Here is a 15,021-nt window from a genome sequence, read left to right on the forward strand (position 1 = left end):
ATCTAACATGGGGTCTATTATGGTATTCATGTCTGCCCCAATGACTAAATAGTAATCTGATGAATTCATTAAGAAATTGGATAGTTCTGAGTAGAATTTTTTGTCATAATCAGCTGGGGCATAAGCACTGACAAATATAATTTTCATATTTGACATTATTACTTTTACATAGGCAATCCTACCTTCATTATCACCGCCAATATCAATGATGTTTAAGTCCAGTGAACGTCTAATAACTATCAGCACACCTTTTGTTTTATCATCCACAGAGGATGAGGCTAGAACTTCATATTTGGGGTTGCTGAAGCTCTTCACTGACTTACTGGTAAGGTGTGACTCTTGAATAAGAGCCACATCCACATAATTCTTATCGATAAAATTTAAACAAGCAGCTCTTTTGGTTACCCCATTTAATCCTTGCACATTCCAAGATAAGACAGATAAACTAGTCATTACTGTCACTGATGAATATAAAATATTCACCTGTACAAATCTTGCCCTCCCCCCTTTCCCAATGCCGATCACTCACCCCCCACCTCATTCCCTTAAGTAAATTCACAATGGAACTCGGCCTTGTAGCTCCTTCAGGCTCTAATTTATAGTTTTTAGATCAAATTGTATTTCCATGTGTCAAGTCAACAATGGTTAAATGGCAACACATACACCTTCCCTTTCACCCCATCACACCTCAAAATTAATATGCGACCAAAATTTCACACACAACGACCTCAGAGTTAGCATGTAACCATTCCCCCTGCCACACACACACACACACAGGCACGCGCGCGCACACACACGCACACATAAACATGTTCCATATGGATATTTTTGCATAAGTGTTTTCAATATTGGGGGGTAAGAAAATATTTGCGGAAAAATAAATAAATGAAAAATAACGGGAGGAGTGTTCGGTTGTCATTGCGCACTGGTAGTGCAGTGCAGAGGAAATGAGAAAAAAGAAAAAAGAAGTCCTTGTGTGTGTTGCGTAGTCCATTAATTACCGTTAAGTACATCACTGTGTCCTCGCTGTCGTCTTCAACCCATTAATGGAGACACATATTGTAGCATTTAATTTATGGATGGGTACTGTCGTTTAAGCCGCTCTTGAGCTTGGTCCAGAGAGTTGAAGCTCATCTTCTGCGCCCCGTCCTCCACCCAGAGGGTGGCCGGGTGCCGAAAGTAAGTCTTAAGTCCCAGCTGATGCAGTTGTTTCCTCAGCGGCCAGAACTCGGATCTCCTCGCCTGAAGTTGTGCCGATATATCAGGTACCACCCTGAGATCGCAGTCTTCTGGGCTCGTCTTACACGCGTTGAGAATTCGCTGTTTCTTCTGAAAATGGTGTAGCTTGAAGATTATGGCCCGCGGGTGTTTCTGATTGTCTCTGATTGGTCCCATGCGGTGCGCTCTTTCAAAGTCGTCTGCAACAAGCAGCAATTTCCATTTCTCCATAAAGATTTTGACCAACAAATCAATCATTGTCGAGCCGCTTTCTTCCTTCTCTGGCACATTCAGCAACCTCAGATTATTTTGGCGATGTCGATTCTCAAGCTGGTCAATCACGTCCATGGCTTGCTTCAGTTTGTTTTCCAAATGTGTGATGCGCTTATCCTGAGAAATCAACTGGACTCCAGAGTCGTGTAGCGCCCCTGCATTAGTTTCAACTTTTGTCTCGAGAGTTTCCACTCTTTTGACCACAGTGTTGAGCAGTATGTTATTGGCGGTGGTCAGGTCAACTAATTTATCCACCTTAGAAGTCAGATCAGTCAGTTTGGCACCGAGGCTGACAATTGTCTCTGGCATCTTTTGTTTGTTTGTTGTGAGGTAAACGCTCACCCAGCACGTCGTCCGTTGTTTACCAAGTGGTTAAATGCGCTCCTTTTTAGGACACCTGCTTATTCTTTTTTTCAGTAATGTAAGAGGAGAGGCTGTAGATAGACTTTTAAGGTTTTAATCCATTTGTTTGACACGCGGTGGGGGAGCCACGAAGCCCTTGCGACTGCTCACTCACTCGCGCATGCTCAGCCCTTGAAGCATTTTTTAAAGGTTGATTACCATTATCGTGATGTCATAACCATTTATTCAAGATGCCTTTGATTTGACATACATCCAGGGTGTAGGCTTATAGAAGAGATCAAGCCCAGTGTGAATATAACTTTATTTTACTTGTGAAGTCATTCTGCAGGTGCCTCGAAGCAGATGACAATGAGTAAATGATCATAGTAATGTAGTGACTATTAAGAAGAGTGGTTAAGCTGTAGGTTGAATGGTCTAAGTCGTCATAATAGTTATAGTGGCAGTGAGGGTATTCCATGGTCAGTGTTTCAGTGGCCACAGAGGTAATATACCTCAATATGACAAATTTTATATTTTCTGAGGACCAATGCATACAAAAAGACTGCTTTTAATTTCAGTGCTCCTGACCCCTGGAACAAAATACAGCACCAAATTAAAGATCAATACCCTTGTACCCTTTAGCCATTACAGAAGTGCGATCTTAAACCTCCCGAACCACCAGCTGTAATTATTTTAAATAACTACTTTTATTACCATTCACATCCTTTAATTGTAGCCATTTTACATGACTGTCTTTGTCTTGTTTTACTTCTAATGATTTCATTTGATCTATTAAATCAGTCTGGTACGGCTGCAAGGTTTTAATGGTTTCTTGTGACTGAAGATTATTTCTCACTGTTTTATAAAGTGTTTTCTTTTCCTGAGGCTTTTTATTATCCTGTTGAGGGGATGTCTTTACTTGGTCTGCATTTCTCCTTGTTGTTGGATTGTTTTTCTTTTTCACCCCCAATGATCTCTCTAGTATGAATAAAAAAGCTGATTGATCGATTGATTTGAGCTGCTGTTCAAGTGCATCAGTCACACTTAAGACAACAGATTACAGCATCAGTTACACTTTGTGGTGATGGTGGTTGCAATAGCACTATTTGTGGTATGACATCATATAATATGACATATGGTAAATTAAACATCTAAATAAAATGTCACAAACAGTCAAAGTCATTGTCTAAAACATTTGAATCAGAATCAGCTTTATTGGCCACACATGCGTACACATACAACTTAAAAGCGGTTAACACTGCTCTCAGCCTACTACACAGAAATGAGCATACAGCTAGGAAAAAAGACAAGAAGAAAATGTTATTAGTGCAAGTTATGTAAAAGAAATAAACAATAAATATTGGATAAATATGCATACATGGGCTGGATGGATTATAAGCGTGTATACATATACAATATGTCTGCATTATGTACAGAATGCAGGATTTTTACTGACAATAATGTGCACGTGCAGGATGAGCAATGATAATGCTTGATAAATAAATTGTATTACACAGACCTCTACACTGCATAACTACTGTGTAATAGATGCAGTAGTAATGCCTCCTACAGTGAGCCAGTTAGGCCTGTTGAATAATGTGTTTACATATTGTATTTATTTAGTTCCAGCTTCACAAATTACTCATAGAAATGGTTGATATCAGACGGTTCCAGTGTATCGCCACTAGATGGCACTAGAATGCCACTATCTGACAGTGGCCTGCGGTCAAAGGGTGGAATCCACTCAGAGAATTGAAAATAAAGATTTAAAACCTAAGGGTATTTGTACAATAACTGTTAGCAAAAATAAAAGATAACATTAAATCAAAATTATATATCCGTTTTAGTGAGGCGTGATATAAACGTGTTGTTTTTTATTTGTGTTGGTCAAAGGTGACGACATCCGTACCCGGATATCCTAGTTGAAGATGCCCATGTTGGAACATGGGAAATGGAGTCTTTCCCCCCTTGCATTCCTGAAGGGACTTTACGTACGTTTACGTGCGCTCCCCAACGTCAGGCCAACCACCGCTGCGCATTTGACGTACGTGCGCTCTGTATTTGCTTCTTGGAGAATCCCCTTCCTTCCTGGGCTGTTTGAGGTAAACCTACGCGGTCGCATCCGTCCCATTAATACCCGACGGAGTGAAAATAAACTGCACCTTGGGGTGTTTTGTCACAGATGACCGGGACACGCGGCGGCGGCGGAGGGCGCGGGAGAGGTTACGGAGGCTAAAGTACAACCCGGGTACAACTTATCGTCTCCATGGCTGTGAAAAGTTAACGCGCAGACGACTGAAAAACAGGAATAATTACCCTTCAGCTGACTCGAGGTAAGAATGACCGGTTCGTGAGCGGACTTGGTGGAGCACAGAGCTGTCCGGAGGCGTCCGTAGCGTCGACCAAACGACTGAATAAGAGTGTCTTTGTTTACAAGGTCCCCGGCGTCCTCGGGGCTCGCTCCGTGCTGTCTTGTCTCAATGGGATTTGTTGAGAGTTTTTCATTCCGGCTGCGCTGTTTAGCTAATGTCCGTGCTGGTGACAGGGCTCACACCTCGTCCACAAATAGATCGATTATGTGACAGTGCATCGTGTCAAACCGTGGTTTCACACAACGACCTGTGGTAGTTGATTTTGATTCCCGCCGCCTCGCTGCGCAGAGCTGGATGATACAATAACAACACGGGGGGCTCTCTCTCTTCCCTCTCTGCTCATCTTGTTTCAGTGGGGGGGAGCTGGGGCAGGTCAAGAGGGCAAGGTCAGGTATAGAGGAACATGTATCCAGAGAGGCTTGCTCATGGACACTTCAGCAGGGTGGATGATGATGTGTGACCCTGAGGTTAGCTGATCCAGTTGAATGTATGTTTAGAATTTCTATTAAAACAAGACCAAGACTGGAGTGTTTACATCATTTGTTAGAGAGTGAACTTGTTCTGCTTTGAGCTTGTCCACTGAGATGGGGAAAAAAAGGGTTTCAGACTGTCAGGACGTTTTGGGCGGTGTCGAAATGACAACTTACAATGTACCGTGAAATCAGCTCACATCCTCCTCTTCCCCTTTCCCCCCCTCTGTGTCCCTCGAGAATAGAACATGAAATTCAATCTCTTTCCCTCTCCTCCTCTCTCTCTCTTTCTCTCTTTCTCTCTCCCTCTCCTTGGCACTGACTGTGTCAGCTGCTGTGTCTCTGGGTGCTGACTTGCAGAGGGACAGGTGGCCCTCGGACAGGTGCAGCCTGAACAAAGGGGCACAGTCCCCTCTGACCTCAAGTCTGGTTTATGTGCATACGTTTTCTTTTGGTTACACATGGGTGTAGTTTTTGCAATCTGTGCAAGCTGCTTTAGCAACAGTTATTTGTGCGGCTACGCTTACCTTGTCATTGTGAGTGCCGAGCCAATAAACACCCTGCACGAGCGTTTCATAACTTAACACAAGTGAGCTGTTTGTGCCTAGCTTTGTGTATGACACAGGCATTCTTGACAGCTCCAGTCATGCACTCCAGGGCTGGGGTTGGACTTAAGTCTACACCAGGCCAGCAACTAACGGTTACTTTCATTATCATTTCATTATTATTAAAGGCTTTACCCAAAAATGACAATTCATTCATGATCTACTCTCACCCATGCAGGTGGAAAGCCGGATGACGTGTCATAGCCCACAAAACTTTTCTGGAGCTTCACAGCTAAACAGCGTTGGAGCATTCAACTGAAGTAGATGGAGACTTCAAAAGCTACGAGATCCCAAATTGATTTGAAAACACGTTGTTTATAACCTCTATAAAGCTAAAATCTTCACTTTAGCTGCTAAGCTAAAAACATCAGAGCAGAATCAGCCGGAGGTAGGTGCATGAGCTCGACCCAAAGTAGAGGGTGTAAATGTTGTCTTTTCAAATCAACGTGGGATAGTGTGGATGCCAGATTTAGCTGTATTGAGCCTTTAAGTTTTGTTTTTGGTACATTTCTAAAACAAGTCCCCATCTACTTCAGTTGTTTAGCAGAAAGCTGCAATGTTGTTTTGCTGTGAAGCCCCAGAAATGTTATGCAGACTACGAAACTTCACCTGACTTTCCATCTCATTTTCAGGGTAAACTCATCCTTTAATCGAAAAAGTTTTCAGTCTATGAAATGTCAACGTCGGCACACTTTCCTAGAGAACCAAATCGACTTCTTTGAATTGTTTCTCTTGTATAAAACCTTCAGTTCAAAACCGAAAGACTTTTTATTTGCTATCACAAATGACAGAGAAAAGCAGAAAATCCTTACATTTAAGAAGCTTGAACCAGCGAATGTTTGACATTTGTTGGCGATGCGCTCTTTAGTAAAGTGACTCATAGAATGCAGCTCTGTGACACATGTCAGGCTGTTCTGTTTCCCTGGAATTTAAAAGGAAGTCAAGTATACCAGGCGAACCAGTTTCAGTCTCAACACACTGAAGAACACACCCTCGCAGCTGCTTTGACTTCCAGACAAATGACTCTCCACACAGCCATTCTGCCTGAGCTTGTTGTTCATGGATAATGATTAACCCACTTTCCTTTTAACGCAGCAAGAACGCATAGAAAAATATATGATGCAAGTGTTTTTTGGGTGGCGCGGTCAGACTTTGTGGTTCAATGCGTTGATCCGCTGGTGAACAGTGTGAGTTCAGAGAGCGAGAGAGGGAGGGAAGAGAAAAGAGGTCAGCAAAGTGATCTGAAGTGGAAGAAAGAGGAGAGGAGAGGAGAGGAGAGGGAAAGTTTGAAGGCTTATCTCGGTAATGTGCAGGGACAGTTGAGCAGTGATGAGTGTTGCAGTCACCCTGGTCCCCTTCTTAACCCTTCACTGTCCTCCCCTGGCATTGACCATTTATTGTGGCAACCCTCTCTTTGGAAAGAATAAATACTGAGGCTGTCAGACAGTTGTGTAAGTGCGACATGTGCAAACTGTTTTCCCAGGAAGAGCATGCCTCACCCTGCCCATGCAGACCGGGTCTGACACCCCGTCACTGGTCATTACCCTGGTATCTCCACCACATACATTAATGTGTGAGTTCTCCACGGCTCCGGCTCGGTTGGGGTTTAATTTAAAATCTCTTGAACGCAGCCCTCCGGTTCGCCTCTGCTCGCCCCGGCCAGCGCGCATGCGCGCTGCTGACACTCCAGTAATCCGCTGTTAGGAGGAGATTGCATCCACGTCCACTGCGCTCGTGCTATCAGTGAGAGGGAATTGAAAAGCCCGTGGAAATATTCATGACGGACACATAATGGGAGCATAACGTGACCAAATGGATCCGCTGAATGCGGGCACCGCGGGACGGAGCGGGTTTACGGGAGCCGGGGCGAGGATGCCTCCTCACGCTAAAAACAACACGGCTCAGCTGCGTCTACAGCCCAAAACGCTGGGGGACTGAGATGAACGCAGGCTGGGATGGACCCGGCGGAAGATGGTGAAATCAGCAATTGAGTGCTCCTTCCTGGACGAGACCTCCTCGGGTATTTCAACACGATACTCTGCCCAGCAGCCTCAGTGTGGACACGGATCACTCTTGTGGGTTTTTTTTTTCTTGCATTATCTGTGTTTATTTCCGATCACGCACTGAATCTGGAACCCTGAACTATACGTTTTTAAGGCACACGTGATATCTGCGTTGAGCCTCAGGGTTGTTCTTTTTTTCTTTTACAAGCTGTCGATACCCGTCAAAAACGTATGCAAATGTAGTTTCTCCGCCTTGACAGCGTCCCTGTAATGATTCCCTCCAGCTGCCTCGCCAGCAGAGACTTGCCGTGCCATGGAGGGAGGAGAGTCCACAGGAAAATCCCAGCGCAAGTTCATAAACTAGACTGACCGGCCTGGGTGGTGGGATCAGACAGAAATTAAGCCTCTCACAGACAGCGGACACTGTGATCATCTCCTCGTCCTTGCTGTTGGCAGCCCGAACCGAAACATTTCCTCTGGGGATCATACTGAACTCGAAGCTTGAAGTTTGGACCCTACAGAGCAGCTCTGTTTAAAACTCCACCACCCTGTACTCTGAAGTTCATGTGAGTCTTTCTTCACGTGGATATCCCAAATCCTGCAAATGCCAGAAGTGATTTAATCTGTGAGAAATAGGCTTTTTGAAACATTAGGTTTGGTCCAGTGGGAGAACAGCAGCAGGGCTGTTTTTACTGGTAAACTTCCCCAGCAGCTGTTACTCAGCCTGGATGTCTGAAAGATGACACTTGGATATTAGCATACTTGTAATTTTGCCAACGCCCCTCCCAGGAAAGGCAATGCATTGATTTCCCTCCTGTGCCCGCATTGTAAATAACTCTGTGGATGTATTTTGTGTGACTTTAACTCCATGGCAGTATCCATCACTATCGGCTGTCCTTGGTGTGATTTCATTCACTTCTTCAAGCTTAAATCTTCCAGAGGCGTCCGGTTTTGAGAATGCAGATAGAGAGAGAGTGTGGACGATTCCGTTTCCGCACGCACCTTTTCCCTGATTTGACTTTCTGAGCATGTGCGAAGGAAAGGGGAACCAGTCATGAGACTGCACAGACTGAGGAGATGTATCGCGAGGAACGCAGGAGGAATCACGAGTGGCACTATGGAAGACGCAGCGCAGAGTGTTACCAGCTTAAAGTCGACAAGAGAGAGAATTACCAGCCTTTGCTGTGAGAAAGTTGTGTTTCCTCCCATCTGAGAGCGACAGCTGAAGTTGAATCGACGCTCCACGAATCAAATTACTATTTGGATTGAGAATTGGTTCCCCCCGTGCACTGTGGGATGTCCACCCTGATCTGCATACTTGGCCACCTGCAAGTTCCATTTTTTGAGTGCCGTCATCTTTGAGTCCCCATTGCTGTGTTTTTTATTTGTTTTTACTGCAGCACCCTCAGAGTTCAGTTCTTCCTATTTACAGCAGAAAGTTATCAACAGCGAAAAACACATGATAAGGGTTGCTGTCATGCTCCAAACATCCCCTTTAGGCTCTCTCTAATCAGTGTATCCAATCTCAGTATCTCTGACTGAATACAACTGTGGATCCCTTGTTAACTTTTGCGCTCTTGGCAAAAACGAAACAAACAGGAGCCCCCTCCCTCCCTCATCAGAGTGCATTCAGAGACTAATTTCCTCTCGCTGTGCTGCGGCGATGGGGAGCTCAGCCTCGTCTCTCACTGCGGAGACAGAGTCAGACCATGGCTTCCGCAGCACCCCGTACCCGTCTTCACCCCCTGTGGGCTGGCTCAGGAACAGCCACAGCAGCCCGGTGTGGGGCACCACCTTCATCACGCGTCAGCAGCAGCCCCCGCTGCCTCACCGAGAGCGCAGGTAAGAGCCAACTCTTGCCACCTCAGCAGGGTGCCAACACATTTCTCAGTCGAGTGCACATGGGGCACAGAGCAGCAGTGGCTGGCCCGACTTGGCCTGGGAAGTCGCAGGAGGGATGAGACCTGGTGGGGTTGTCTTACACAGGAACGCTGTCACTCAAAGTGTTGAGTGAAAGCGTACCAAGTAGCTTTATTTTGAGGCTCTTGTGTTGTTGTTTTTCACTGGCATCAGTATTTCGGTGATATGCACTTTATATATCGTAAACTGACACCGTTCACTTGAGAACTTCCTATTTTCTCTTTCACAGGCGTTTAGAAACACTTACTGAAGATTCAGTAACCTCACCATGATGGATCAAATCCCCTGTTTCATCAGGGCTTATCTAATCAAAGTCTGCATTTTGATGTTTTTCTATGATGCACCTAAAACCTGGCTAAGCCGGATTTGTAAACCAAAATCCCACCCCATTGGTTCCTCTCAGCACAGCTGTACAGTGTGTGCGACGCTTTATGTGGCGCTGAGTGGATTGCCTGGGCACATAGAATGACCTGACCTCTGTGAACCCAGTGAAAACCAGCCAGAGGGGTAATTAGAAGATGAATTTTTGGGTCGTGGAACGAAGATGAGCTTTATTCCGCTTTGTTAATTTGGGAGATGATTCAAACAGAGCGGGTAAAGAGAGTTCATTGAGGGCATCTGGGTAAGTGTGGCTTCACTGTGGTGTTGTTTCATCTCCAGAAAAATCCTTACCAGGAACAGAGGGTCCTTAGTTTGATTGGTTGGAACACCTATTAAGAGTTTCTCTCAGAGCAAACTTCTTATTTAGCCAGCAGCAGCTGTGTAATTGAGCGAGGTGCAAACTATTCGAAGAGACGTCCATTCGTATAGAATGTTTGCCAGTATTGACTGCAAGAAAAAAAAGAAGATGCATTCAGTGGCTGTATGTACAAGAAAGACCGCTGCAATAATCCATTGTTCCAGTCATTGCCTCCTGTCAACATAGTGAGAGGCTCGATTTGAATGTGCAGCTCATCCAGCAGTTATGACTGACTCCTTCTTTCAAAAGATGATCCTCTCAACCGCCCTCACACAAACTTGTTAAGAAGTGTTTCCAGTTTTCCTTCAGCTTTTTCGGTCATGCCTCCCGCAACGAGAACAGGCAGTTGATATCGACCGCCTGTAGTGTATTGAAGTTGTTGCTGAGTCACTCGGGGCATCATGGTCCGGTTGTTAGTTATTGATTTTCAGAGAGCCCGATCACATTTCCCCACAATGGATGTCATTATTTATTCAGCATCGGTCTCCAGTTGGGCTTTCATCTTTCTTGGTTCCTGCCCACCGTTGTCAATGCTTTCCTTGCAGTTGCTCTACATTTAACGGTTAAGGCTGTTGTGGCTTCCACTGCTTACTCTTCAAATAGTGATCAAATGCAGATGGAGCTCGTTTTAGCCGTCGCTTACATCAGCCATGTCTCCATGCATGAATGAAGCTCAAGTATAGGTCATACTGTCAATGTAGCTTTCCTTCATACAGTCATCTTGTTTTTGTTTGTTTTTTTATATAACAGACTCTTCCATTGCATATATGCGTCTCTGTATTAGCAAGCCTCTGCCTCCATCACCAATCAAACTACACCCTCAGTCAGCTGAGCACATAAACACATGCACGCTGTATGTACAATACACACACATTTTAGTGCGCTTCTCGAGGGCAAAGAGCAACACACATGCGCGCGCGTGTGCACCATCCTGACAATAGATGTTTAGAAACACTGTCTGGTAGCACTTGGAACATGCCCTCTTATCTACCCCCACTTGCTCTCTCTCTCTCTCTCGCTCTCTCGCTCTCTCGCTCTCTCTCTCTCTCTCTCTCTCTCTCTCACTCAATCACTCACTCTCTCACTCTCTCACACACTCACACTCACTCACAGTCTTATGCACACATACACACCGCTGTGTGAGCCTAACAACGTTAGGCAAGCTTTGCCGAGCGGTGACAGAGCATGAAATATAGAAACAACAGAACACTATGAGCCCAGCTTAACTTCAGCCATTCTCATACAGTTTATTCGGTAATATATTGCCCGACGAAAACGTTTGCACTTCCTTGTTTTTCTTAGCCTCGAGACTGCACGAACAGTCTTGTCCTTGGGTGATTTCAATTTGTTTTCATCCAGCAGGGCCCCATTGACTTTGGGAAGTGTTTTTGTGCGCACTGAATCAGTACTTCCACTGTGAAGGTTCACTCGAGACAACAAGGCACTCAGCACACAAAGATGTGCAACAGGAGGTGTGGCTGTGTGAGCTGTAATTTTTCATAACTGTGGAATCTAAATCTTTTCTACGTCTTGATAGTGGCACAATGCAATTTTCTCCCAGTGCTATCATTACCCCAGCCTAGGAGGTTATGTTTTCGCCCTGATCCGTTTGTTTGTTTGTTGGTTGGTTTTTCAGCAGGATTACATGACATCTATTGAAAGGATTTCCACAAAATTTGGATGGAGGATGGGTTTTGGTCTAGAAAAAACCTCGTTGAGTTTTGGTCTGGATAAAGAGATGGATCCAGGAATTTAGTGAGATACGCACAATGTAGTTTTGGAGATGAAATTCTAACTCAGAATTTGAGTTAATAGGTTAATAACACAAACTCAAATATGTATCTTTTCCATAACTGAATAAACAACCTGTTCGCAGGGGAAAATAAGGTCCCCAGAACACCATTTGAATCTAGAAAGGTGGCACGGTCTGCCAAATATAAACAAAGTAAAACTGTATGAAATTGTGTTGTCCTTTTTAAATTGAGTTTGTTTATTCAGTTCATTTAGTCATGAGGCACAAACAATGAGTCAATGAAGATATTTCTCTTCTTTTTATTGAGCATTAGTGATACGTTGAAATACAAGAATCACAATGCTCATATCTATATTTTAACCTCCCATCCCAAGAACGTGTTGGAAACCATTCCAGTAAAAATAGATAATTGACAATTGAATAGATAATCAAGTGAAATTGTTGGATATATAGGATACCGATCAGGGCCTGGTGCCTTGCCACTCTGCATTGCCTTTTTTGCAGTAATGATTTCTATACAGTTTAGTGGATGCTCAGTTTCAGTCCTATAAACTGTTGTTACAGAAGGAGCCTGTAGGATATTGAAGAAATGTTCCATGTCAGAGCAATCATTTGTCATCTCTGATGTATACAGATTTGAATAAAATGAGGTGAATGTTTCTTTAATTTCTTCTGGGTCAATGGTTAGTTCACCATCTTCTTATCTGTATTTGTTGGATTTGTTGAGAGGCTTTTTATCAATCAATATGGCTGTTCCACAAGTTTTAGAATTAAGATTGGAATGGAATACACTCAGGTTGTCATCGTATGCCGAATAGGTGAACTTATATGTCGTCGAGCTCAGGTGATACAAAGGTAACCATCGCCAGGCTGCACAGTCCAAACCGTGACACATAGTCTTATTCTTTACCAGACCTCCAATCGAGAAACTTCTGGGCTTCATTAGGCGAGTCGAAGGTGAACACGTCGTCTCCGCACATCACTCACAGCAGGGCCGGGTAGAGCAGGTAGAATCTGACGTTCTTCTGATAAAAGGCTTGCTTGACGCCTTTAAACGCGGCTCTCTTTTTAGCGAGTGTTGTGCTGACATCCTGATAGACCATTATAGTGTCACCTCGGTATTTGAGCTCCTGGCCCAGCGCAGTGCAGCTTCTTTCCGTTGAAATCTGGAGAAGGAGACCAGGAACGTGCGAGGGGGATGACAGTTGGTCCATAGCTACCACCGCAGCTGCAGGTTTTTTGGGTTTCACAGGAGCTCCTGCTGTTGATGCTAGCTTACCCGCAGCACGTGTCGCCGGTGTTTGTACGTTAGCTGATTTTGAGCGTTTGGACCTGCTCATTTCTGAGAAATTGGTTGAACTAACTTCAGCAGTTAAAATTATGTCGAAATTTGTTCAAAAGGGAGGGTAACAAAAAGTGAGCCTGCTCTTGTGTGTTCTCTCCCTACATGTCCAGATAAAATTTCTTCCCCAAAACTACATAGTACACCTTTAATTTCCCAGTTAATAATACATGGATCTGGATGAAAAATAAAAACGTGTAGATTTGATGCTGATCCAAATAAAGATCCAGATGTAGCGGATTTAACTATGTTTTACTTGATATTGGGGCTGTATTGAATTAAAGGGGACTGATGGGCCATGGCGGAAGTACGCGCTCCACTGAGTGGCTTTCTAGTTGTTTAAGTTAACAAATGTGACTGCCCTGGTTTTTGCCTCAGCCCCATACTGCTCGTGTGTTACATTGCACATGGCCTTTGCAGCCTCGAGCCCTTAAAGTGAGCGTCTGCTGCTCCCTCCTGAGCCGATCCCACTCTCCCCACTGCCCCAGCATGATGGATGATGGTGTTTATCGCTGCTCCGTTCCACCAGCCCTCCTCCCTTTAATTGGATTAAAACTGGTCCACTTGGATTCAACCGGCATGGTCACTGGCCGTGTTTATGTCTGAATTATATCAGCGCGTCCTCCCTCGCTTATTGCCCGTCTGATGAAGACAGGGCCGTGTCAGGACAGTCGCCGAGGCCTCCAGAATAGATTTGGCACGCGGGCTTTGACTCACAGTGTGGCTGTCTTTGGAAAACAGAGCACTGATGCGGCGAGAAAATAAACTAGCCTATTGGCACTGCAACTGACAAACTGATTACAGATTCCCCCACTCTTGTTGCCATGGAAATCCGTAGCATATGTTCAGTAACCTAATTCATTGGAGCCTAGATAAGACCACACATGGTAACCTGGAGGCCTCACACACAGAGAGAAACCTGTGCGGGTAAATTGCACCTCGGGAGAATGCCATATAACCTGCTGATTATTCATGTCAATGTTTAGTGATGTCCGATAGAAGCCAGTGAGCTAGAGAAACCTCACGGTAACAGTAAGTAAAACTCTACTCTGCGGTGCCTGTCTGAGAACTTCCCCTTTGGCTGTAGCGCTGCTGTGTCATCATTACTCTTGCCCTCCAGGTCCGGGTGCCCTGAGGAACTCCGCTTAAACAGGGCGGGAACGTGCCCCTGCCATTTCTACCCCCCTCTCCCCTCTCTCCCAGGTTTCGGTGCTTCCTGCCGCCTTCCTGCACGCTCTCGCTTTGCACTGCACTACTGATGTCTCGCTGAAACCCAGTCAGACAGTTTCCTCTGTTTAAAGATTCAAATGTCCAAAGCTGTCTCCACCGTTGACAGATTCACTCGTCAAAAATGAGCGCTGGTCGTGAAATATTAACAGAGGGCCCAGCTAGAGGTCAAAACCCAAAGACTCTTCATTTACTATAGTGAATGATGAAAGAAAAGCAGCAAACATTTACATAAAAGGTGCAATGTGTTTGTTAAAGGGTTCAAAAATTAGAACAAATTAGAAACGGAATGCAACCTGTAACCAGCTAGCCCCTAGCTACTTTATACATTAAAATGTGTGAGTCCAGGCAGATTCGGCTGATAGCTACATGGTTAACTAAGCTGATAGGCAAATTGCAGCAACATTCGGCAGCAGTTAGCGCTTACCGCTTACTCCTGTTCAATTTGACAAGTGACCAATTCTCACAAATTTGCCAAGCGGAGCTAGAACCAGCAAGTGTTTGACAGTTTTGCTTGAAAATAAATTGAAATGATAAATGGATTATCAAAAATAATTTGCACCTAATTTTTAATTGACTAATCGTTGGCATTACATATGAACACCGACAACAGAAATGAACTCTTGAACTCAACTTTATAAAAATCCTAACCAGACTGACATGTAACATTTAAACAACGTCACCTTTGTTTCCACAGCATCACACCCTTCTCCTAATGATCCAGTTTTCAAAAGAGGGAATATATTTATTCAGCTTT

The 15,021-nt window shown here is 44.5% G+C and overlaps 1 protein-coding gene across 2 annotated transcripts in view; it reads left to right on the forward strand.

The window, feature by feature from the left end:
• Positions 1-3,864: 3,864 nt before the first annotated feature.
• capn15 (calpain 15) overlaps positions 3,865-15,021 on the forward strand; it is a 49,764-nt gene continuing 38,607 nt past the window's right edge. Inside the window, exon 1 of one of the 2 annotated variants that reach the window (XM_030400137.1) lies at positions 3,865-4,166. Coding sequence is in view for 1 of the 2 variants with exons in the window: in XM_030400136.1 (XP_030255996.1) it covers positions 8,947-9,125 (179 nt within the window). In the remaining variant the exon portion in view is untranslated. Of the gene's footprint in view, positions 4,167-8,946; positions 9,126-15,021 lie in introns of those variants that run through there. The other variant, XM_030400136.1, reaches the window with a different exon arrangement.

This window comes from Sparus aurata, chromosome 20 (assembly GCF_900880675.1).
Source record: "Sparus aurata chromosome 20, fSpaAur1.1, whole genome shotgun sequence".
Lineage (NCBI taxonomy): Eukaryota > Metazoa > Chordata > Actinopteri > Spariformes > Sparidae > Sparus > Sparus aurata.